This window comes from Oryx dammah, unplaced genomic scaffold (genome assembly GCF_014754425.2).
Source record: "Oryx dammah isolate SB20612 unplaced genomic scaffold, SCBI_Odam_1.1 HiC_scaffold_15, whole genome shotgun sequence".
Taxonomy (NCBI): domain Eukaryota; kingdom Metazoa; phylum Chordata; class Mammalia; order Artiodactyla; family Bovidae; genus Oryx; species Oryx dammah.
In genome coordinates, this window is record NW_024070199.1 from 38,560,435 (window position 1) to 38,586,456 (window position 26,022).

General features: G+C 56.5%; 1 protein-coding gene across 2 annotated transcripts in view; it reads right to left on the minus strand.

Moving 5' to 3' along the window:
- The window catches only part of SYT7 (synaptotagmin 7), a 63,020-nt gene that overhangs the window by 28,767 nt on the left and 8,231 nt on the right, over positions 1-26,022 (minus strand). The window contains exons 2-4 of one of the 2 annotated variants that reach the window (XM_040255985.1): positions 8,952-9,055; positions 4,328-4,407; positions 95-226 (exon numbers count right to left, since the gene is read on the minus strand). In XM_040255985.1, coding sequence (XP_040111919.1) covers positions 95-226; positions 4,328-4,407; positions 8,952-9,055 — 316 coding nt within the window. The remainder of the gene's footprint in view (positions 1-94; positions 227-4,327; positions 4,408-8,951; positions 9,056-26,022) is intronic. The other variant, XM_040255984.1, reaches the window with a different exon arrangement.

Consider the following 26,022-nt stretch of genomic DNA (forward strand, 5'->3'; position numbering starts at 1 on the left):
CATGGGTTGGGGGGTGGGGGGAGGGCCGGGGATGGGGAGGGAGGGCGTGCGAGGGTACTGGGTACATATGATCAAACCAGGTAAAGTCACTCACTTGAGGGACAGTCGTGGGTCGCCATAAGGGGCGTAGGGTGAAATGTTTAGAATAAACTCCTTGGGAGGGTAGGAGCTCCATTTCTGTTGCACTGTGCTCTCATTGTTATTCCAAAAGTCTCTGTCTAGATCACTGGAGGGGCAGAGAGAGAGGGGAGAAAACAGGGAGATACAAGAAGAAACAAGAACCGCCCAAGTCCCGTGTGGGCAGAGGGGCCGGGCCCGGGGGGCACTGAGGGTGGGGCAGGCCGGGGTCGTCGCCTGCGGGAGGAAGAGAGGCAGGTGGCCTGTGCACATGCCCACACACGCACGCACGCGTGCGCGCGCGTGCGCGCGCACACACACACACACACACACACAAGTTCCAGGGCGGGAGAGGTCGGTGAAAGGAGGCGAGCTGCAGGCGGGCAGACTGGAGCCTTGCACCCCGGAAGCTGGTGGGAGAGAGAAAGATGGTAAGAGAGGAGGTGGTGGGGGGAAGAGGGGCCGGGACGCAGCCTGGGGTGGGATGGTGATGGTATGGGGACGGGGAGGAGGACGGGGCGTGCTGGTTTCTGGCTGGAAATGTCTGGGAGGTAGATCAGACCCTGCTGCCTATCTGCTAAGTACCCCCTTTCCTGGCCTTGGTCTCCCTGCCTGTCAAACTGGAAGGCTGGCTGCAAGCACTGAGCCATAAGACTAGAAATTCTTCACCCTTCCATCTGCTTAAGGGAGCCACTCTGGGGACAGGCCCCTCTCCTGGCTGGTCTCTCACCCTCCCACTGGGCCCAGGTCCCCCTGGCCTCCTCTGCTCTCTCCCTGCCTCAGGAAAGGCTCGGATACAGCCTTCTCAGGAGACTGTCCCAATGTCAGCTGAACTGAAGGCACCCTCTGCTCACTGCAAAAGTGGTAGTTGGGTCAGCCCAGAAAAGGGTGTGAGCAGGGTCAGCAGGGGCTGGGGCAGACCCAGCCTCTGCCCTTGGCGTGTACTTGGCCTATCCCTGTCCCTTTCCAAAGTGGAGCTGCTGGGTCTGGAGGGGACCGCATTCCCGCCTCCCCACCCCCTCCCGCCCTGTGACATGCCCTACAGAAAAAGCAGGTATGCTAGAAGCCCAGAGAAGGTGGGGATCTCCCTTGGGGGTGGGCAGCAGAAGCCTCGGCAGGAGGCATGGCCTGGAAAACCCAGGAGTCGAAGGCCAGGGGTTTTTCCACCAGCTCGTTGGGTTCCTGGGAACCTCCCCAAGAGCAGAACTGGAGCACAGGGAGAGGAGGGCAACCCCCAGGCCAAAGGAACATTCCAGAAAGGAGTCATGTCTGAGCCCTCAGGAAGGCATCAACAGCAAGGGGCTTGGGGGTGTGTGTCAGGGGTGGGCATGGCGTGTGCTTAGGCCATGCTACTGCTCAAGGCCAAGGTGAGGGCCCTGCTGGGTCGGGGGCACCATCAGGAGGCACAGCCCCTGAGGATAGAGGAAACATGTTCTTGGGGGACCTGTTTCTCCCTCCAGCCAGCTCCAGCATTTGACCTCAACCTTGGTTCTCAGCCTCAGACTGGGGAGCAAAGGAGAAAAAGAGGAAGTGGAGCTGAGATGTCTCCCCAGGCGAGAAGGAGACAGCGCCCCGGGCCTGAGGGTGGGCAGGGCCCTTTTGGGCCTCCCTGATGTGGACAGTCTCTGCCAGAGTGTGCCTTGGAAATGTCTCACAAAGGACTCTGTACTCAGACAGGGTCCAAGGCCCAAGCCCTGAGCCAGCTCAAGGGGACAGCGGGAGCCAGGGGTGGGAGAAGCAAGGGAGGCCACTGGAAGGGAACCCGAGTGGTGGTAGGGGGCTCCCCAGGGAGGTTCCCTCCCCAGAAGACCCTATTCCCTACTCTGCTGGAGACATGCTCTGGTCCCCTGCCCTAGTGTAACAGAGCAATGGAACAGCTGGAAGGCTTTTGTTTCTCTGTCCCCTCCAGATCTCCAAAATCGAGGCCCATCCCACCCAGGGTCCTGGAGAGAAAGATCCACCCAGGGTCATCACTGCCAGGCTGGCCTCCTTGGCTGTGTTCCAAGGAGCCCCGCGATCCCTCGGGTTGTGTGCGGTAGTACCAGCAAAGAGGCTCTTCATTAAAGAAGTTTACAAAACACTGATTCTTTTACTGCAGGGCTTCTCAGAGCCTTTAACGTACCCATGCATATTAGTGTTTCCCAGACTTAGTTGGTCACGGACCCCTGGATCCATGGGATCACTATCAATCTTTTACGGGGGCACGAGTGCTCTGAGGAACACAGTTTGAGAAACACTATTAACAGTTTGAAAAACAGCTATTAAAGGTTGCAGCTTCTCGGAATCCTTGATAACATGATCCTTTGGGAGGAGGTCCCAAGCCCATGGGGCGATTGTGCAGCAGGTAAACCCTGCTTCCTGCTGCCCCACTGGCTGTGTGTGTCTGTGTGTGTGTGTGTCTGTGTCTGTGTGTGTTAGTCACTCAGTCCTGTCTGACTCTTTGTGACCCCATGTAGCCTGCCAGATTCCTCTGTCCACGGAAATCTCCAGGCAAGAATACTGGAATGGGTTGCTACTCCCTTCTCCAGGGGGTCTTCCCAACCCAGGGATGGAACCCAGATCTCCCACACTGCAGGCAGATTCTTCACCGTCGGAGCCACCAGGGAAGCCCACTGGCTTGGGCCCAGGCAAAAGCCAAAGGCTAGGGACCTGTGGGCATGCAGCCAAGAAAGGTGGCTTCCTTCGCCTGGGGTTGAGGGTCTGATAACTGTGGACCCTGTCCCAGCCCACAGAGCCTGCTGCCCACTCTCCCCACTATCGGAATCCCATCTCCTCTCATGGCCCGGACTGTCCGGCACACACACACCCTTATCCAGGAAGGCGATGGTCACCTGGCAGAGACAGGCCCCCGGCCCAGACCGTGGCTACAGAGGCGACTGGAGTCGGGCCGGGAGGCTGCACAGGAGCTGGGTTGGCCCCCTGCTCCCCGACGTGGTCCCTCCCCTCCTTCTGAAAGCCTGGGGCCTGGGCTCTGCAACAGCCCCTGAGACCTGCCAGCTCTCAGCTTTGAAGACTGGAGAGTGTGCAACCAAACCCAGCTTCAAAGGCTCCGGGCAGCCTCCTCCTGAGCCTCCTCCCCACCCCCAACCTCAGCCTGGCCCACCCCTCCACTTACCCGCTCCCGCACAGACACACACCCACAGCTTCTGTGAAGGCCCCAAACGGGGTCAGAGCAAGAGATGAAAAAAGAGGAGGGGGGCCCGAGGAAGGGCAGGGAAGGAGCCCTCAGGAGCAGGGCAGAGGGGGAGGGAAGGAGGGTAGGAGGGAGAGAGGAAGATGGACTGGGGGAGGGCAGGACGGGAGGTGTGGGCAGGAATAGTGGGGCCTTGAGTTGGGCAGGGGGTGCTGGGGAAGGCCCCACTTCCAGGCAGAGCCCTTGGCTGGCAGGCTCGGCCCTGGCAGGCTAAGATGGAAGGGTGCCCAGCTGCCTCTTAGCAAAGGCCGGGGCTAGGCAGAGAGGAAGGGGCCAATCCATCGGGCCAGAGGTCAGAAAGCCCTCTAGGAAGAGGCCTCTCCCCTCACCCAGTTCCTAGAGTACCCAGCGGCGGGGTTGGGAGTTTATCCCAGTGTCTCCCAGTGACTCTAAGGAGTGGTCTGCAGGGGAAGGCAGACCTGCCCACTTGAAGAGGGATCACAGAGCCAAATGGGGAAACCGGCGCACTCAGGGCAGTAAGACGTGCAGTGGGGACCGGGTGTGACCAGGGAGACTTCCCCCATAGCTCTGCTTCCAAGAGCCGCCCAGCACTGGGTTCTGTTGGGGTGCCCAGGGTTCTCCTTCCAGGTGACCCTCAGAACATGGGTGGGGTCTGAGCCCCCTCCACCCCACTCCCAGAGAGGGGCTCCCCAGCTGGGGGAGGAGCTTGGAGATGCAGGGGAGCCAGGCAGGGCTGGGGGACCACCTGTGTGATGTGCAGGTTGATGGAGCACCCAGGACCCGGGTTGAGGGAGGAGGCAGACCATGCTGGGAGTGAGGGCAGCCAGAGATAGGGCTGGGGCCCCCGGAGCCTCAAGAGGGTTCTGGGAGGCACGAGCAGAGAAGGCAGGGCCCTGGAGTCACTCTGAGGTGCTGGCAGGGCATATATGGGGGTATGGGATGGAGAGAGCACAGCACCCAGGGTAAGGAGGAAGCTGTGTGTGACCACACCCGGGGGGGCTCCTCCCACCTGGACTGCCTGCGTGCCCCACCCCAGACTTGAAGCCTGGCACCTACTTGATGGCCTTCTTCTCACTGCGCCCACGCCCTGAGTCTGGCGTGCCCACCGTCTCCAAGGAGTTCTTGTAGCGTTTGCCCTGTGGAGACAGCACCGGGGTCAGTCCTGGGAGACAGGGCCTGGACTCTCCCTGCCTCCCCAGAGCAAGTTTCCAGTGGGGAGGGGAGTGGATGTGAACCCAGCCTCAGCGGCAAGGGCCAGGGCCAATGTGTGAGAGTGCCACCAGCCAGGGGTGCCAGTCCCCACCCATCCCTGCTCCCCGGCTGGCAGTTCCTAGGCTCCATGCCCTGCCCCGTTGACCTGCACCACATCCCTGACCCCTGGGGACGAGGCCCCTCCCGCCCGCCTGTCTCCTGGGGCTCTGGCTCGGCTCCCAGAAACATATCTCCCTCTGCCATGGACAGACGGCTCTCAGGCGCCTGGCCACGTCACGCGGGCCACGTCACTGCCCCCAGATGGTGGGGGTGGCATCCTGCAGGGCAAGGTTGGCAGTGGCCAGTGACGTGAGCGGCGGGGGCGGGGAGGGGGCCCGTGCCTAGTCCTGCCGGGGCTGTGTCCCTTACTGTCTGGGGGGTCCTTGAGGCGCTTCTGCTCTGGGCCCGCGAGGCAGGGCAGGGCTTGAGGACCCACCGCTGTAGGAAGGAAGCAGGGCTGCCCACGGACTCTGGGGCTGGGGGCAGCCAGGCTCAGCCCCCTAGAGGTCCTCAACCAGCATGAGTGGAGGGACGGGCCAGGCAGGATGATGGGCATGGGGTGGGCACGCTGGGTCCCCTGGCTGGAGCAAGGGCCACGGCTGCAGTGGTGACCGGGCCTGCTGCTGGGAAGGTGAGCACCATTCACCTTCTCGGTTTGGGTTTCTAAATTTAGCTCCTGCAGAGCCCGGCACCATTAACATTCCTGGCGGCCACCAAGCGTCCTCACACGCACCCAGGGGCCACGGGCCTTGGGGGGGAAGGGGGGGTGCAGGGGCTGGGGCTGTCACCCACTGGGCACTGGCCTGCCCCTGCCCAGCGGAGTAGGGACGGGGACACACACACACACGTGCACACACGCACGCACGCACGCACGCACACACTCACACACACACACAAACAGGCATACATTTCCCCAACATCCCGTCATGTGCGCCAAGACCATAGCCACAACAGTCAATTATTCCATTCTCCCTAAAGCAAAATAAAAGCCGCACAGCCGTGTTCCCCGACGCTCCTGCCAGCTGCAGCCCCTTCCTGGGACTGGAGCTGCCTGTTTAGGGACAACAGTGGAGCTTGCAGAAAGAGGGGTGGGGGTGGGGGGAAGGCCCTCATGCTGCCCCCCAGCACCCCTGTGCCTTGGGGGCACCAGGGTCCTGTCCCAGCAGTGCCCCACACTCCCCGTGTCACCCCACTCACGTCCCTTGCCCTCTCCAGCCTCCCTTCCTCCTTTCTGAAATGGTGTGGCATCCCTGGATGAGCCCTCGTCCCTCACCCTTCAAGGTTCTCATCATGGCTTTAATATTTCTCTTTACCTACTTCAGCTCCTACCCCTGGGAATGTAGCCCCCAGTGGCAGGGACTGTATGGGCTCTGATACCCCACCCACTCTGGTGTCCCAGGCTCAGGCTGATACTCTGAGCCAGAACCCAAAGAGTGGGGGGCGGGAGGGAAGCCAGAGCTGCTGGATCCCTTGGGTCCACAAAAGCTGCCCTCTCTCATCTCAGCTCTGGTCCCTCCCATCATCACCCAGAAGTTCAAGCCCCAAACAATTCCTAGTTCCACCTGGGAAGATGGGGAGCCTGGAGCACCTCTGTGGTGGCCTAGGGCCCTTCATGGGCAGGAGCCTCAGTCAGGAGCCCCGGGCCCGTGTTTTTCCAGCTGTTCAGGCAGCTTGGGGCAGGGAGCATCTGCTGGCAGTCCCTACCCTACCCCTCCTCCCTTCTCCTTTTTCTTCCTGGTCTTCAGGGAACTTGCTCTGGCCAGCACCCTCTTCCAAGACTGGTCCATTGCCCTTGCCCCAAGCCCAGGCATTTGGCTCACCCAGGGTGTTCTGGAAGCTTCTGCCTGCCCCTCTTCCTGCCACAGCTCAGGGAAGCTTCCCCTCCAGCTGCAACGATCCTTTTGCAGAGGAGCTGGGGCATATGGGGGATAGGAACCGAGGCAGAACTTGCTTTAGGGGTCAGGGGGAGGTAAATGGGGCAAAGAGAGGAACCCCAGCTGGGGTCCTGGAGACATTGCTGCTGACAAGTGCTCAGTTGTGGCCCATTCTTGCGACCCCAAGGACTCCTGCTCGCCAGGCTCCTCTATCCATGGGGTTTCCCAGGCAAGAATACTAGAGTGGGTTGCCATTTCCTTCTCCAGGGGATCTTCCTGACCCAGGGATCAAATCTGGGTCTCTTGGCATTTGCTGCATTGGCAGGTGGCTTCTTTACCACTAACGCCATTTAAGAAGCCTCCCCACTGGAGAATTAGGTGGCTTTAAAGGAGCCTGATCCCCCCAGCGTGCTTAGTAGGGAGGGGGTTGGCCAGGCTGATCCGGAAAAAGCCAGCTGGAGATTAAGGAAGTTATTAATGTTTGGAAATGGGATCTGAGCTGTCAGGTATCACGTCACTGCTGCTGAGGGGACAGGCAGGCAAGGAGAGCCCAGCAACTGTTGGGGAGGGGGGGTTGCATTTGAAAGCCCCTTCCATGGAACACGGAGACAATCTGGACAAAAAGCTCCCTGGCTTCTGAGACCCAGGTGGAGGGGCAGGGGGGAAGGGGTGGCAGGACTGGGGGGTCCTGGCCAAAGTAATGTTCTAGCAGCAGCTCAGAGGATTAAGTCAAAGAGGGACACGTGCCGGTCTGGTCTGGACCCCGGAGGAAGCTCCTGGCTGGAGGCTGGGAGGAGGGGCTGGGCCAGGGAAGGTTCTGCAGCTCTCTGCTTCCCAAGGCACTTCCTGCAGTGACAGCCCCCCACCTGCTACAAAAGCTGTCATCTCTGAACTCCTATCCCCAGGTGAGTGGGGGTGAGGCCCTCAACAAACACAGAGATACGCACGCACACACAGACACACACAGACACACACACTGCAGCACGGACATGGGGATGTGATGAGATGATCCACATCCCACTGTGCAGGGTGGAACACACACACACACGCACACAGCACTAAATGTCCTCAAAACTGACACCCCCAGCACAGAACAGCCCCCACTCAAGGTCACCAGCAGCCCTGTTCACACAACAGTCCCCTGCCTTCAAATACAGACAGACGGGCAGCCTAAGGGGCCCTGCAACCAGACGCACGGGGCTGCAGTGCAGGCCCAGCCCCTCCCAGGCCTCTGAGGACACCGGCGCACACAGGCACGTGGCCAAGCCCCCTCCTCCCCCTCCCCTGAAATTCTGGGACAGACACAGAGGCAGGAAATGCAGGAACAATGCAGGGCAGCCAGGCTGGCACCTGCACACAAGGAGTGGGCCCGAGTCACACACACTCGCGCACTCTTGCGCGTGGGCCGGGTTGGCCTTCTCCCTGGCTCCTCCCCAGGGAACAGGGCTACCTGAAACTGCACATCCTGGGATGAAGAACAACCCCATCTCTCAGGCTTGCCTTTCCTGAAGGGAGCATGGTGGCTTCTTGGGTCTGGCCCCAGGGGTATCTGCCCCTTCTCCTCATTAGGACTGAGGCATGGAGCTCCCACCTACACGGTACCCATGCCCTCCCCGCCCCTCGCCCCTCCCCGCCCCTCCCCTTCTGTGATCGGGCAGGGAGGAAAATGTGGCACTCTGCCCTCGCTCCCACCATCCTCGATCTGGAGCATGGAAGGTGTCTGCCAGGGACCCTTCACCGAAGCCTCAGAAACGCCCCACACCTGGGACACCTCTGGGCCTACCTCCGGGGGTGCCCCCTGCAGTCTTCAAAGACCCCGCAGCACTTCTAAACTGGGGCAGCAGAAGCGGGAATGGGGGGGGGCGGCCTCAAGGGCAGCCAACCTTGGGGAGATGCGGGGGTGCAGGAGGGTGATTCAAGCTGACTCCCCCTCCCGGCGCCCTCCGGTGATGAATGTCCCTCCTGACGGTCTCGTTACTTATTGATGGCCTAATCCTGCTCGTTAATTTCCCAGCCCTCGTTAAAAATGAAAAGAAGCCGTTTGTGCCTGTACAAACCCCCGAGAATCAGGATGGATGGGAGGGCGCAGGGGGAGGGGGAGGGGCGGGGCGGAGCCTCCTCATTGGACAGGAGGCCAGGCTCGGCCACGCCCAGCCCTGGGTGGTGGCAGAACGGGCGGGCTGTGGGGAGGGGGCGCGCGGCGCTGGGTGGGAGGGGGGTCTCCATTCTCAGTCTGCGCGTGTGTGCCTGCGGTCCTTTCTGCGGGAAGTGGGGCGTGTGTGCGCATAGTCACGAGCGTGCAAATGCCCGTGACACCCCTGTCTGTCCACCAGTGTGTTCCAACGTGTGTGGCTCTGGGTGTACCCACAGACATATGGGACCAAGGCCCAGCAAACACAGGGCGCCCGGTGTGAATTTCCACGGAAGTGTGCCTGGCTCTGTGGGCAGGTGGGTCGTGGGCGCGCGCGCGCTTGAGAGCGTTCACGAGCCTGTCATCGAGGAGGGCGGGGTGCAGGGCCAGGCCGCGTCCCCCCGGGGGCCCTTAGGAGCCTCACCAGTTTGCGCTGACACCAGTGGCAGAGGCCGCAGAGGACGACAGTGACGCTAAGGCTGACGGTGATGATGGCAGAGACCAGCAGGACATCGCGGGTGGGCGCCCCTGGAGAGGACATGCACAGGTCAGACCCTCACTGGCCAAGGCCAGCCATTCTCCCGCAGCCCAGAGCCCAGCCCCAGAACAGCCGCCCAACCCACACTGGGAGCTGTGTGCCCCACGTTCTACACTCAGCTTTGCCCTGCGGGCTCACCTTGGGCGAGCTCTTCCTCTTTCTGCACCTCCCTTTCCTTATCTGAAAAATGGGAGCCTCTGATAGGTCTTTCCCAGTCCCTGCATGGGGTACTCCCCATCCCCCAAACTTCATGCCCCCCAAGGCAGAGGTCAGGTGTGCCCCTGGCGTACCCAGACCTCACTGGGCTTTCTGTGCTGTGCTGTGCTTCGTTGCTCAGTTGTGTCCGACTCCTTGTGACTCCACAGACTGTGTAGCCCGCCAGTCTTCTCTGTCCGTAGGATTCTCCAGGCAAGAATACTGGAGTGGGTTGCCATGCCCTCCTCCAGGGGATCTTCCCAACCCAGGGAAGGAACCCAGGTCTCCTGCATTGCAGGCAGATTCTTTACTGTCTGAGCCACCAGGGAAGCCCCCACTGGGCTTTCAAGTACCTCTTAAAGAGCTTCTGCCAAGGATGCTTCCACTCCCCCACCCCCACCCCATACACATACTCTGAGCCCCAGCTCCAGCCTCATTTGCCGAAAGGGTTAGTTCCCACAGCTCCTCTGAGACCATGTGCCCTATGGGCCCTCACAGACCCTCCTCCAGTGCTGGCCACACGTGTAATCAAAGAGGGAATCTGGAACCCCCTGAGCAGTCTTCATCCCCTTTAGCTCAGCTTTTCTTGGGCTGGAAGCCCACCCAACTGACCTCTGCATGCCCTGTCCTCCCCTGCCCTAGTCCCTGAGCTCACCTCCTGTCCTTCCCTGCACCCCCCTTCCCCCCAACTCAGCCTCACCTTGGTTGCTCACAGTGCCCCTGAGTGCTCCTGGCAGGGGCGGGTGGGGAAGGGTGTGCCCCGCAGCTTCTGTCCTAACAGCCCAGGGGCCCTAAAACTTCTAGGGTGGGAACCTTGATGGACATGCCCTGGGAGGCAAAGCCCAGGTTTCTGTGCAAATCCCACTGCTTGCTAGCTATGTGGCTTTAGTCACCTAACCGCTGGGTTTTCTCCCCCTGTCAATATGGATTAGCCCTCCTCCCTCCCTCTTCACAGGTGGTTGTGAACACAGCTCAAACCTACATGTAAGGAAGAAGAAAGTTGACCGGAGATTATCGTGTGGGGGAGTGAGTCGACAAGAGACCGGCACCAATCACACGTGCTCTGTAAATATGTGTGCGCCCGGATGGATCTTCAAGTCAAGGAGACGCTGTTTATTTACAGAGGAGCCTGCGTGGGCTTTTTGGTTTCAGCGATGGTGGTAATTAAGAGTCGACGATATCTGTCTGCTGCCGGTTCCTGCGGTTTTAGCTTCTGGGCACCCAGTCCCTGTCGCTTCGCTGTGGGGCCTCATGGAGGAGGGCCCAGCGGTCAGCCCCAGTGCTCAGGGCCCTTGGGCTGCCTCCCACCATGACTCCAGCGCTCTGGGCAGCCGGTCCCGTTGTCTGGTCTCCTCAGAATCCCGCTTGGGCTCCACCCCTCCCATCCCAATGTCTGGAGTCTGCAAGCTCTTGCGGGGCCTATCCCTGTCCACCTGCCAGGCCATCTACGCTTCCTCCTGTCCTGAGTCCCCGGCCTCGGCCCCTAGAAAGCCACTGCACCCAGCTCACTGTCAACCTCAGAGTCCACAGCATCCAGGGGCTCTGGCCCGGACAGCCTGCAGACACCGGGAAGTGGTCCTGCCCTTCGTTCCCTCCAGCAGAGGAGCACAGCTCTGCTGAGGCTGGAGGGACCGCTTCTGTCATGGTTCTCAGGCCAGATGGGAGGCTTCCATCTTGAACCTTCAGGCTCCAGGGGCTGCGGAGGGACCATAATACCATAGGCCCCCAGACTCAGGCCTGTGGTCAAGAGATGTGGGACACAGCTTCTGGGAATGGGGGCCAGCGCTCTTTCCAGCTCTCTCCATGGGAGTTGCCCCTGCCCCGACAGAGAGCCTGGGGGTGGTGTGCTGTGTGGGCTAGGAGAGCAGACATTCCTTTACTGAACTCACTTTTAAATAAATTCCCTTCTTGGGCTGAGCTTTCTTCAACCACTATTAAGAGCCAACCCTGAGGCCCAGAGGACAGGTGAGAATTCAGCTAATTGTTCTTAGGACGGCTCGTGTCCTAGAACCAGGGAGTGGCAGATAGACACCCAGGCTGAAGCTCAAGACTCCAGAAGACCCGAGAACAGACTCAGGTGTGAGTACAGTCTTTGCCTCTTAATAGCTGTGTGGCCTTGAACAAGTGTCTTAACGGCTCAGTATCTGCATTTTCTCCACAAAGTGAAAATAGGGGATATCCCTGGTGGCCCAGTGGTTAAGACTCTGAGCTTCCACCACAGGGGCACAGATTCGATCCCTGGTCGGGGAACTAAGATCCTGCATGCCGAGCAGCATGGTCAAAAGAATAAAATAATTAATCCCCCTACCACCATATTAAAAAAAATAAAGTGAAGATAATAATGGCACCCACTCATGGAGTTGTTGTGGAAAATATCATGAATGGAGGAGCCTGGTGGGCTGCCTCTATGGGGTCGCACAGAGTCGGACACGACTGAAGCGACTTAGCAGCAGCAGTAGCAGCAGATACAGATTGGGGTTCTCATGGTGGCTCAGCAGCAACGCAGGAGCTGGAGGTTGATTCCTGGGTCAGGAACATCCCCTGGAGAAGGGCATGGCAACCCACTCCAGTATTCTTGCCTGGAGAATCCGATGGACAGAGGTGGGTCCATGGACTCTCAAAGAGTTGAAGCGACTGAGCAGATATGGATTATTATCAGGGTTGGCAGTGTCAGTTCTCTCTCAGGTGTACAGAGAGCTCCAGGAGCACAGACAGAGAAGTGATTGCTGGCCCAGGGAGCTAACTGGGAAGGCTTCCCCCAGGAGGTGGTATTTGGTGTGATCTGGGAAAGGGACAGGACGGGAAGGTAGCACATTCTGGGCAGAGGGAACAGCAAGAGCAAAGACATGAGCGGGGAAGAACGGTCAGGAGTGTTGTTGGGAGGTCTGGACTAGGGGATGGGGAGGGAAGTGGTGGAGGCTGGGCTGGGAATGAGAATAGGGCCTGATGGCGAGGGGCTTTGTCTTTCACGCTGAGGGGCCCCTTGGGTTTGTGGGCTGTGGGAGCCATAGAAGGTTTTTGAGCAGGGGAGGGCAGGATTAGAGGGGGAGTCAGCAGGCTCGTGAGCTGGGAGCTGTGGTTGGCAATTACACCCCAGGTGATTCCTCTGCTCTGGTGCCCTCTCCGCACTCACTCTGCCCCACATCTCTTGGCCACAGGGCAATTCTCCATGGGGTCACCTCCCTGGAGCTCCCTTTTCTCGTTGTCAAACAAGGTCCTTATCAAAACTGCTCCTTGACCTGTGCTGTAAGTTGAAGAGCCCCTGAGGACAGAGCCTGTCAATCCCAGAAGCCAGTGGCCCCTCTGAACGGTCCCCAGAGATCCAGAAAACACCTGTCTTAAGCAATCAGTGTTCTGCAGGCATGCAGAGTGAGCACCGAACTTGGAATCTGGGAGAAGGAGGCTGAGGCCCTAATCTGGCCACTAACCAGATGTGTGGCTCTGGTTGCAAGGCACTCAGCCTCTTAGATGCCAGTGCCCTCCTGTGTGGAAGAGCTGACATGTCCTTGCTCTGACGAGGAACAGGCGCTCAAGGTGTTCTACCTGCAGTGACAACTTAGTCTGCATGACAGCTGAGGGGAGCATTAAGATTGTCCCCATCTTACAGACGTGGAAACTGAGGCACAAAGGGGGTCAAGTACCTTGTCCAAGGTCATTCACCTAGTAGGTAGTGGAGCAAGGGCTCAAACCCAGACCATCTGACTTCGAGCCTACACTCTTTGCCCAGACATCACACCCACTACAGATGAGGGTGATCAGTGGTTTTCCAAGTGTGTTCTTTGGAACACCTAGGGTTCCCAGGAATTTCTCAAGGGCCACAGACAGAGATGGATGCTGAGTAGATAGGGCTGTGTCCCCTCAAGCCGTTTGCAACCAAAAGAACCTGATTTCCCGGTTTCATATCCAGGGAACGTCCCATGTGAAGAAGGGGAAATATTACTAAGGAAAGTTGAACCCTCCCTGACCAGTGACCCGAGGACCCTCTACAGCATACGTGCATGCTATCATCTTCCACACAGCTGACCTCTCTCCCAAAGGTTCCCTGCCCACCCCACCCCCCACCAAGCAACCCTTGAACCGTCCTTGAATGTAGGCTAAAACAAAATGCTTGCCAGTGCAAAACTGCATTGATACCACAAACAAGTGGCACAATGCCCTTGGCCAGCACGCGATATTGCCACCAAGGGGAGCAAGCATACTTTTGCCTGCCAGCCAGAGTGAAACCATTCCCAGACCGTGGGGTCACTGTGTCTCTGGCTGCAAGGGACCTTGGAAGTCAGGCCCCATCAATGAACAAACCCCCTGGGCAGCCCTGCCAGGGATAGGAAGCTGCTTCTGCGGGAGGCAGACCCTCCACGAACAGGCACTGATAGCTAGGGCTGCTGTGCTTGTCTCCCTCGATCTTTCCCCTGCAGTCCTAAGCCTACCCTGCAGAGCTGCTGGGAACAAGCCGGCTCCCTCTGCCACATGACAGGCCTCCAAATCCCTGCCGACAGCTCTCGTGTCCCCTTCCGGTCTTCTCCAGGCAAAGCCACCCCAGCCCTGCTAACCCTTCCTCCGATGACATACATGGTTTCAAGTCCCCTTAGCGTCAGCATATTAACATTTGGGGAAAGAAAATAATGCGGCCCTAGTCAGCCTTTTGACAGGGCTGAGTTCCACGACCTACCCTTGGGCAGAAGAGACATCTGGGTCCCAGGGGTGAGACACAGACAAGGACAGACGGATGACTTCAGGAGACCTGGGAGGCAGGGTGAGCCAGGAAGAAGGAGAGCCAGGCCCTCGGGGTCCAGCCCCAGGGGTGCCAGGATGCAAGAGGTGAACTGAGGCACGTCCCTGCCCCTCTGCCCGGGACTGTGGCCACCATGTCAGCGGGTCAGAGCCCAGGATTGATGACCATCTGGTGGAGTGCTGTGGACTTCGCCAGGGGCTGTGGGCAGACACCATAGTCCTGACCATGCCATCCCACCGGGAGCTCTCAGGGTAAATAAAACCTGTGTGCTCAAGGAAGTGGTCCCCTCTGAAGGTGGACAAGAGGTCCACCCACAGTCTTCCCTTCTAGAACATCAGCTCCACAAGAAGGGGGCTGGACCTCGTGTTCACCACTGTCTTTCCAGCACCAAGGACAGCTGGGCATATAGTAGGTGCTTGATAAATGCTTGTTGAAAGAATGCATGAGGAGGAATCCCAAGCCTCTAGGGATAAACATAATAATAGAGGCTACCATTTATTAGGTGCCTACTGTGTACCAGACTATAAAGGAAGGGGATGTTTCTGTTTTGCTTTTTCCTATAACCTCTGTGACAGGCCAGCGCATGCAAGGTACTCAGTAAATATTTGTTGAATGCCCAGTGTTTGCACATGTTACCTCCCTTGTCACCCAAGCAAGATGGGAGAGAAGAGATGGGAGGGTTTGAGAGCCTCTCTCTTCTACACACACACACCCACACACACCCCAGGATCCATTCTGGTCTTTTCCCATACACATCTTTGCCTGACAAGTCCTGATTTTTCTAGACCCAGATGAAAAGCACCTCCTCCAGGAAGCCTTCCATAATCTGCCCAGTGGGAATTTCTCCTGCCTCTAAGCTCCCATCACTCTGCGCATATACCCTTCTTTTAGGGTGCAGTGATTAAGTGCCAGGGCTCTGGGGCCAGACTGTTAGGCTCAAATTCTGATTCTCTGTGTGCCTTGGTTTCCCCATCTACAAACAGGGGCTAGAACAGTACAGGCCTCATAGGACTACTGTAAGGCTTAAAGGAATTAACACATACAATGCATTTAGCATAGTGCCTGACACAGAATAAGTAGGCAATAAATGCTAGCTATTATCATAATATTACCACATCGAGCCCTGCATTAGAGACATCTGGGACATGAAGTTGGCCCTCAGTGAGGGTGAATGAAATACTAAAAACACATTTAATTTTCCCCACAGGATAGCAGAGGTCAGAGGTCATGTCTCACTCAATCCTCTGTACTCCTGACCCCCTCCCCAGGACCTGGCCCAGGGCTTAATAAGAGCAAAGCTCAGTGAACACCCATGACAAGGAATGGGGAGAGCTGAGGCATGGGGGGGTGGGGGCAACAGCTGGAAGCCAGGCAAGGCTTCAGATATGAACCGCAGAGCTGACCCCATCCCTTGCCAGGACTCTGCCCTAACTCCCAACTCCTCCTCATGTCCTCAGCAAGCCATGATTTATAGATGAATAGAATCAAACAGGCTGCGGCTGCTGGGATGCCCTGGGGAGCTGCTGGAGATGCAATGGACTTCTGAAGGCAAGCTCACAGCTGCCCAGGGGGAACACGAGGGGAGCCAGAGGGGGCACAGGTACACACACACAGGCCAGAGACACCAGGGCTCACACGCACACACACAAGTCATGGAGACTCACCCTTGGCGCAGACATCTGTGCCCCCCTCCCCCATGCATAGACGCACACACACACATGCACACACACACACATACACACAAGCCATCGGGACTTACCCCATGGATGGACACCCATGCTCTCACACACAAAAGTGAGTACACAGCCACGGTCACAGTCATGAACAGATTCCTAGCCCACTCTGCTGTCCCTGAGGTCTAAGTGTTCATACGCCTTCTCTGGCCTGGAATCCTCTCCCCGTGGACCCCGTTTGTCTTTTGGAGCAGAGCAGTAGGACCAGAAGTAAACTTGGAGGCAACTGGCCTGGGTTCAAGTCCCAACTCTGCACCTGGCCAGTGACCAAGGGCAAGTCTCCTTCTGGGCCTCAGTGTTTTACCTCCAAATGATGAGAAGAACCCTGACTTCTCTTGCTGAGGTGTCACCAGGATCAAAGAATAGCTAACATTCATTGAACACGTGCTTTTGTGGCAGACACTGTGCCAGAAAGCTTATATGCACAATCTCATATGATCTCCTCAACCTTATATTATCTCTTTTTGCAGAGGAAGAAACAGGTATGGAGAATTAAGGCAACTTGAACTTGGCCTCGATTCTGCTATGGCTGCCCTCCTCTGAGCTGAAGCACGTGAGAGCATTTTGTAACATGCCACACTGCACGGCCCAGCCACACCCACTTGTCTCCTTCACGAAGGCCAACCTCTTTCACACCTGAGGCTTCACACAGGCTGTTCCTTCTGCCTCGAAGGCCCTTTCCTCTATTCTCTACCATCTATTCTCTTCCTTTTATTCTCAAGGTCTCTAGACAAAGATGGTCTTCATTTCCTCCCACATTCCTTTCTAATTCCCCTCTAACTATGGCAATCCATCCCTGTGGATTAATAATTAGCACTTTCCATGTCTTTCCCCCACTGGGAACACTTGGAGGCTTGAGACCCCCGGATCACTCATGTCTGTAGCCCACGGTCTGGTGCACAGGAAAGGCTGGATAAATAAGTGCTAAACAAATGCATGACATTATTCAAGGCCCCACATGAGCTTACCTCCTCCAGGAAGCCCTCCCTGATGACAAGTGCTCACAGCAGTCTCCTCCTTCTCCAAACTTGAATGAACTGTCTTCTGCCCAACCTCCTTTTCTTGGGAGTAGGTCTGTCCCTCAAGCAGGGCCTATGGGGCTCTCCTCATTGCTCGGGTTTCCCACAGCCCATGGCCCAGGACACAATATAGAGAAACTAGTGGATGTGCTGGGAATCTGGGCACACAGGCTCTTTCCCCAAGAATTCACTTGCTCTGACAGTCTGATGCTGACATTCACACTCCCCACATCCAGCCCTTCCAAAGTTGTCCCATTACCCTCACAACCTCCTAACCTAGACTGCTTCCCTCTTTGGGGGATCCTCAGATCACAAGGCCTTGCTTTCCTCACCAAGTGCCTTTAATCATAGTAACTAGTGTATGCTCAACATTGAATCATGTTCGGGTCCTCAGCAGCCCTCTGAAGGTAAACCCTCTTATCCTCATTTCATAAAGGAGGAAACTGAGGCTCAGAATGGATAAATACTTGCCTGAGAACACACAGCAGAGGAGAGACAAAGCCAGGAGTGGACCTGGAGTCTGGAAGGCCTCAACTCTGTGCCCCATGAGAGTTAAGCCTTAAAATAAGTTGCTTCAAGGAGAGACAGAAGGGAAGAAAGAAACAAGTGAACACAAAATATAAAGAGCAGCCAGGAGGACTTCCCTGGCAGCCCAGTGGTTAAGACTTCACCTTCCAATGCAGGGGGTGTGAGTTTTATCCCTGGTCAGGAGCTCAGATCCCACGAGTCTTGTGGCAAAAAAACAAAACATTTTTTTAAAGTAGCAACACTGTAGCAAATTCAATAAAGAATTTAAAACTGCTCCGCATCAAAAGGGAAAGGGCTTCCACTTCCCACAAACTTCTCCAAACACTTCTTGGAGAGAAGTGGGTAAGAGACCCCTCCTACCCACACATCTTTGCTCATTTCTTCCTAAACTGGTCCAGCCCTTGGCCTCAGTAAAGCATCCTCATCAGATAGATGCTAAGATGTTCTAAAGTCTCAGAATAGGTTAGGGATTGGGTGTCTGGGGCCGGACAGGGTAGAAGCAGGAAGAAAGGGTGGGTGGGGTATCTGAGGACTCACCAGGGCCCTGTTGCAGGTGCTGACTAGGGTGCAACCACTCTTCCAAAGATGAGGCAGTGATGTTGGGGGTGGTTGGGGCTACATCTGCCATCACTTTCCCATCCCAATCCTGCCTCCTCCCACTTGATTCTGCACTGCAATGTATCATGCCCCAGCACCTCCCCCCACCATCCTTTGGTGGCTGCAGGATGACGTTCGAGGTGGAAAACAGTGAAAGCTGGAGTCACAGGTTTCCACAGGAAGCACCCCTCCACGTGCGTGCAGAGCAGATGGAAGTGGGGGAGGGTGGCAGGGCAAGGGCAGGGCCTACCAGCCCCAGGGCTACTTGGGCATAGGAAGGGGAACATTTTTGGTGCCTATCCCACCTCCCTTCCTCTTCTCAACCCAACATGCACAAGGAAGCCAGAAAAAGGCAGAGTGTGGGAGAAAGCAACAGAAAACCAGCGAGCTAAACTCTGAACCCCAAACAGCCAGGCAAGGCTCCAGGCTTCCTGTCATGCTGAATTTTCTGCCCTCTCTTCACTTGAAAACTCCCCCACTCCAGGCCACCCACCTTGGGAATGGGGGCAGCTCATTCCTTCCAACAAGAAAAAGAAAATGAGATGGACAGGTAGAAGGAAAGAAGAAAAAGGAGAGGAAAGAGAGCCTCTCATTTATTTCCCAGGAGAGCTGGGCTGTGGCTCTACCCCCATACCCTCCAGACAGTCTCTCTGAGTGTCCTTCAGAAAGCAGCGGAGGCACCCACAAGCCCTCTGGCCTCACCTGGGGCAGGAACAAGGCTGGTGAAAGAGGAGGCCCGAGGGGAATTGTTTTGGAAAGTTACAAGTAGCTGAAAATAGGGGCTTAGCACGAGCAAGCCTCCTCAACCTTGACTGTAATAAAAACAGATAATGCGTGAGTGAGCCAGGGAGAGTGTGCTGGCAGGGGCTGCAGAGGCCGGCTGGATGCAGACAGTTTAGAATTCAGAAGAGATGCCAAGTGAGTAAACAGCGAATGAAGGATTATCTGGATGGGCCAGGAGCCGTTCCAGCAAGAAATTGGACGGGGACATGTCAGGATCCACAAGAACTCTGACTCCTCATCAGGTAGTGGGGCCTGGTGAACTACAAGGACCTCATCCACGCCTTCTCTACCTCTGCTCTGTCTTCCAGCAGAGAGCATGGCCTTGGTAACACGGCTCAGGTTTGTTTAGTGCAGATCAGTCGACAGAGTGCTCCAGAGTTTACTGAGGGTTTTAAATCCATTGTCATACTTAATGGAGGTGTCGAGGGTATCTTCTATCTGGTGACTCCCTCCCCTCACTACAGCCACACACCCAAACTCCTACAATTCTTGGCTTAGGGAAGTCTAGTGCACCTGGCTTCAGTCCTCAGCCTCAAAAGACAGTGTGTGTAGGGAGGATGACAGGACATCTGTAGACCCCAGAGACCTACTGAGTCTGGAAGTGTTCAGGGTGAAAGCCATTCAGGACAGAGAGGACCAGGTGCCAGCTCTGAGCAGGGAGCTCAGACTGAAGGGTGCCCAGCCAGAAGCTAGCCTGGAACCTGTCACTCACCCTGACCCCAAAGCTGATGAGTTGCCTGGGCAGCCATGAAAATGATCATGTCCATCAGGGAAGCAAGAGCCCAGGAAAAGGAGAAGCTCAGATAGAGGGCCTCTCCACGAGGAGTGTGCAGCAGGGACAGGATCAGGGACGTGTGATGATTAAGTGCAGGCATTGACCACTAGTTACTCTTATGAATAATGCATTGTTGTGCCTTGGCCTAAATCAGCATATTATTGTTATTAATAATACACAGCTGCAAAGAAGCTGGGATTGGAATGGTGTGCTATATTTTATTTGAGGACCTCAGAGCACTTAAGAGTTCCTCATGCTGATGACTCAACTCTACCTCCGCAAGTCACACACTTCCTTACAGGACAGGGCACCTGTCCTGCCGTGACACCTTCCTACCTGAGGCTTGGAGCCATGAAAGCCACGGGAGCTGGGAATCTTCTCTCCTGAGATTCAAATTCCCGACTTGAGTTTTTGGTGGGGGAGGGGATACACTTAATCCTCACCAGCTCAAAGTTCCGGGGGATGCAACGTAATGTGAAGCTGCTCCCAGAGATGTTCAAGAAGGAGGGATATAACCCGCTGGGACCCAGGTGTGGGGGGAGGTGGATGGAGAGAGACCACTGTGGATCTGAACCCAGTTCTGCCACCCACTGTCACTGTGGCTGTGTGACCTTAGGCAACTAACTCAACTCTCTGGCCCTGTCTCCGCGTTAGAATATAAGGGATCTGAGATTCCTTCTTGGAGCTGTTGTTCTTCCATATTCTGGTGGTATTATTTGCACCACAAATTATTTGGATGGATCCACCGAGCCCGCTGCTCTGAACTCTGTCCGCGGTGCTGAAACAACGATCGGCACATCGCCTCTGTCCTTGGTGCTGAAACAGAAATCGGTCTCAGGGCCGCGCCCTTTTCCGGGACGGCAGCGTGGCGGTCCCAGTTTCCTCTGCTAATTACTCCCTGATAAGTCCCGAGTTGAAGACCCAGCAGCGAGCAGCCAACCTCAAGAGCCCCCTTTTCCTCGATGAGGCCTAAAGATGCCAAGAACCCCAGTCAGCAGCCCTGCTCCTGATAAAAAGAGCTTCCCAGATAATGTAAATGCGGCATCCCCTTCCCTCAGGGTAGCCCCCCACCACACTGCCTCCTGGCGGCTAGCGCGGGTACTGCGCTCAGAGCAGGCACACAGAAGGTCCCCAGCGGTGGCTCCGGGAGTGTGGGGAAGGAGCGGCAGACGGTCGGGCCCCCGCCGCCCCCTCACCCCTCCTGGGGCAATCTGGAGCTCTGAGCTCGCAGCGCTGCCCAACACCCAAACGCTGCAGGCTGTCCAACTGTTTTCAGGCCGCCTTGGGGTGCTGTGCTGCTCCATTCACAGCAAATTTAACCCACACAGCTGGACCCTACCAGGTGAAACTTCCTGTTCTCTCCTCCAAGGTGGGTGGGGTAGACCTGATTAAACAAACGCAACCTTTTCTCCTGCTGCCAGGCCAGTCCTAACAAGATGAACACTAAGGCCTGTAATATGCCTTCACCATAGCATAGTCTCTCTACCTCACATCCACCCAAATAAGAAACGTGCCCAGAGCTCTTTCCTATGAAGAATGGGGTTTGGGGGAGAGGGCCACAGCTGCAGCCCAAGCCTGTTCCCCCCACCCCACAGGTAGGGGCCCTTGGAGAGGCAGAGCAGCTTGGTGTCTCTAGGGATTGCTTGTATTAGCCTCACTGGGTGCAGAAATTCTCCTCTTCCTAAAACAAACAGCAAAACAAATCAAACCACCTGAAGACAACACCCCGAATCAGCTTCTCTGGATCCAGGCAGGGAGTAAAGATAATAGCTTTTAATTACAGTGAGTGAAGTGAAAGTTGCTCAGTTGTGTCCGACTCTTTGCAACCCCATGGACTATACAGTTCACGGAATTCTCCAGGCCATAATACTGGAGTGGGTAGCCTTTCCCTTCTCCAGGGGATCTTCCCAACCCAGGGATCAAACCCAGGTCTCCTGCATTGCAGGAGGATTCTTTACCAGCTGGGCCACCAGGGAAGCCACTTAATTACAGCAGATATGGCTAATATACATTGAGCAGTTACTACAGGACAAGCGCTGTGCTGAGAGCTCTGTGAACATTATTTCATTTAGCCTGGCCAAACCACGCTGCCCCAGGGAAGCATCATGGTCAGCATTCTACAGATAAGGAAAGCGGGGTTCAGAGAGGTGAGGTGACCACTCAGTTGGTGCAGCTGGTGAGTATTGAGACCAGCAAGGGAAACCACATCTATCTGCCCTTAACCTTACAGCTCAACTGGGTCTACCACGCCATCCTTCCATGTTCTTTGGGAAGCTTCACTGCCCCCTTAGGTGTTTCTAAAGCCACCCCACCCCTCCACCATCGTCATATCTCAGCTGAGAGCCACATAGAGGAAGACAGTAACACTTCACCCTTCCACAGCACTTTACAGCCTGCGAATTGCTTTCAAAGCCACTGTTCAAATCAACTCTCATGATACTGAGGCCCTCTTCCGATTTTACAGAGGAGGAAAAAAAAAAACACACAGAATTAAGGCTCAAAGGAATAAGTTTTGTCCCAAGTCACACAATGAGTAATGGAGCCAGAACTCAGGTGAGGATGGTGGGGCTCCCAGCCCAGTGCTCTCTCTCCCTACTTCTTCATGGCTGGGGTCCTGCAGGCAAACCAGCAAGGAGGTCTTAAGGACCTTCATCTCCTGGGGGGCTTCCTGAGGCCCTGACCTGAGCTGCTTCCCTTCTCCTGCTCCCTAGGGGCCATCAGTTGGCTCAGCTCTAACTTGGAGTCTTGGAGTCTCATTCGAAATGATTTTTTTTTTTTTCCAGGCAATTACTTCCTGCTAATTAGGAGGCAAGACTGCCAGTCCCTGGGCCCTGGGCTGACCCCTTTTCTCAACTCATGGGGTTGGGGGATTGTTGAGATCCTAGGGAGCAGCACCAGCCACAGAAACTGCCTGCACCAGCCCCGTCGTCGGAAGGAGGCCAGGAAACTTTTGGGGGCCGGGGGACAGGTGGTGGGGTCAGGTGCTCCAAGGAATGGGAAGAAGGGAAGCGGGGATGCTACAGCTCTAATGTGAGAGAGCACCAGGTGACAAGAAGCTGGAAGAAGCCTAGACATGCCGGGAAGAGTGAGAGAGAGACCTGGGCTCGGGAGGAGCAGGGGGAGCCAGGAAGATCCAGAGAAACAGGGACACGTCATAGGAAGGGACAAGGAGGCATCTCAGGAAGCAGGGAGACGGAGGAGGAGGGAGAGATTTCCCCTCTGCCGAGGGAGAGAAAGACGGAACCTTGGAAAATGGTCAGGATGACAGAAGTGGAAAAGGTAGAGGCGGGAGATACCGGGGGACTCCAGGAAGGGGGAAGGAGAGAGGAAGGAGGCACTGCTGAAGGAAAGCCCTGGGGAGAAGGGGAGGAGAGCGGGGAGGGCAGCTGGAGTGGCCGCTCCCAGGGCCCCAAGAAGAAGGGCTTTCTCTACGTCATTGTCCTTGAGCCTCCCCCAATGTCAGTGCCCAGCCAGCCGGGCCTGCCCGCCCTCCTACGCAGCCACAGGTGCGGGCGGGCAGGATGGCAGGCCACCAGCCGGCTGAGGCCCCAGATGCTTCACTCATCCAGGGCAGCCAGCCGACTCTCCTTTCTGCCAACCTGCCGCCCTCCTCCAGCAGGCTAAGCCAGGACCCTCCTGGGTCACAAAGCCATGTGACCAAGGAGGTCTGGGACTGTGTGGCCCAGCCCCTCCACTTTATGGAGGGGTGGATCGAGGCCCTGAGAGGAAACAGAGCTTGTCCAAGGTCACAGAACAAATGAGCAAGGAGGCCAGATGAAAAGGCTCAGGGGCTAAGTCTCAGGGGCAGGTCCTGTTCCCTCCTGGGTGAAGCCAATAACAGGACACAAAGACAGGTCTTGGTTGCCAGCAAGTCAGTCCCTGATCTGTCTAAGCCTTGTGGAGTATGGGGTGGCAGGCAGAAGGCAGCGAGGGTTGCCAGGGGCTGGAAGGGAAGCAAAAGAAGTCACCATTTATGGAGCCCTGGGTGGGAGGGTTCTGCATGGGTTATAATTGCAGCTAACATTATTGAGCACTTACTAGGTACAGTGTTCCAGCCACTTAAGACATTACATGCAGATCTCATTTAATCCCCACGATAACCTTATAAAGTCTGTATTACTGTTATTCTATTATAGGGAAGGAATGGAGACTCAGGAGGGTTGAGCAATTGGCCAAGTCTGCAGACTCACCAGTGGCATGGTTCTAAGTCTGGTGGCTGGCCACTGCTCTGAGGACCCCTGCACCCTGGCACCCTTATCTGAAGATGCTCGGAGCCCTGAATTTGCAAGGTCCTAGCCCAGCCCTGGTAGAATCTAGGCCCCAGATGCCAATGGGGCTACAGTGCTGTGTTGTGGAGGATTCTGATGGCCCAAAGGAGCTCCTAGACTTGAATAAGCCCTGTCTTACAGTGCTGGGGTCCGGGTTCTAGTTCTGGCTCTGCCACTAACATACTGTGTGACTTTGGGCAGGTCCTTTGCCCTCTCTGGCCTTGATTCTCCCACCTATATCATCAAAGAGCTGTTCTTTAGTTAACTAAGCCATGTCTGACCCTTTGTGACCCTATAGACTGTAGCCCCACCCACCCCAGCTCCTCTGTCCATGGGATTTCCCAGGCAAGAATACTGGAGTGGGTTGCCATTTCCTTCTCCATCAAAGGGCAGGACCAAATAATAGAGCTAGTATGTATGTATGTATGTATGTGTGTGTGTTAGTTGCTCAGTCATGTCTGACTCTTTTCAACCCATGGACTGTAGCCCGCCAGGCTCCTCTCCATGGAATTCCTCCATGGAATTCTTTCCAGGCAGAGCTGGTATACATGATACTAACTTTGTGACAGACACAGTTCTAGGCAGTGTATGGATGTTAACTCAGCAGCCCCTTCCAGCCCACTCTAAAGTAAGAGCTATTATTGCCTGTTTCAGAGATGGAAAAATGAGGCAGTGAAAGGTTAAGTAACTTGTCCAAGGCCACAATTCTAATCAATACACGGCTGATCTGGGATTTGGGCCCCATTACTTTTGACCCAGAGCCCATGCTCTGCCTGCCACTCTGCAGTTTCCCTAATGACTCTCTCCACCCCTGCTTGGTGCCCCAGAGAGATCTGCCTATGTCCCTCGGCCCTGGCACACACGCCGTCACGCTTCCACATGGGAGGCACACCCGCTATCACGTGTCTGCATAACACAACATGCGTCTGCTCATGCCGCCACACCCACTCCTGTGCTTCCGCCCAGTTTCTGTCTGGAATAGCCACACACGACCATCCGTGTCCGCAAGAACAGGCCAGCTCCAGCAGGCCCACATGAGCGCGCACGCACGGCCCCCTTTCTGGGCACTGGCTGACTCGAGGGAGCCGTGTGCCAGGCTTCAGCATATGGCCACGTGGCAGTGACGTGGGCTGCCACACCCCTTCTCCTCTGCATCCCCCTCCCCCTCCAGTGCCTGGGCGGCTCGCACGTCACATCGCACACCTGCCGGCACCCCCATCCACGCTGCCTTCCTCACGCCTCTCCCCTAACAGAAGCAGGCACCTTCTCCAGAAAGGAAGCAGGCACAGGCCCAGCCTGGCTCCCACAGCCCAAAGATGCCAGCCAACCTGGGGGAGGAGAGGGAGAAAGAGCCATTGATCGGAGGCTCTGGGGGCCTGGGGGCTATCGTTCCCATCTGACACTAAGCCCTCCCTTAGGTCTGAGCGCAGAGCTGAGCTCCTCAGGACCCTAGAGATGCCAACTCCCCTTTGTCATCGCTAGGTATGGGGCCAGATGGGGAATCAGGGGACGGAAGGTCTGTCCACCACTGCTGAGCAGGACTGTGATGCCGAGAGGGCTACTCTGGCCAAGTTACCGGTACACACCCCCAACCCCATCCTTGGTCCCTGCTCTCTCCTCCCCCTGCCCAAGCATCTCAGAGTTCTGTGTATTTTTAGGCCTCAGCTGACAGGCTGTGAAATCGCTCCCTTCGCACCTCCCTAACCAGGCGGGGGCTGGAGAGGGAGGAACGGGGTTGTGAGGGGGGGCACACACACAGCCGATTCATCAGGCTCCTCCAGGGCTGGCAGGTGCCAAGTAGGGAGTAAGGGGTGCCTCCTTTTGAGTGAGAGGATCTTTCCACGGCGCCTGGAGAGAGGGAGAGAAGATATGGTGGGAAGGAGGCACCACCCCACTCCAGGGGCCTGGGAATAAAGCTTTAGGGGACACTGGGCACTAAAGTAGGTGCTGGGATACACTTTGGGTCCAGCTCTGAAGCCAGCACCTATCCCCAGTGCTCCCTTCTGAGCAATGGACCAAGAGACAGGCTGGCTCGGATCTAGCGGGATAAGGGCAGTGTTGTGCAGTGGTTAAGACCAGGGTGAGGCTGATGTGCAGTTCCATCCCTGCTCTACTGAGTGACCTGGAGAGACGATCCACCTCTCTGGGCCTCAGTTTCCTCATCTGTACAACAGCGGTTAACGATATCTCCCTCGAGGGGCTGCTGTGAAGGCTAGACGAAAACCGTACATGTAGAACGAGGTGGTCTGTGGATCCACCGGGCACTGCTGAGAGATCCTCCTTACGGCTTTCCCCTACTGGCAAATCCTCCTCCTTACCATGATCCT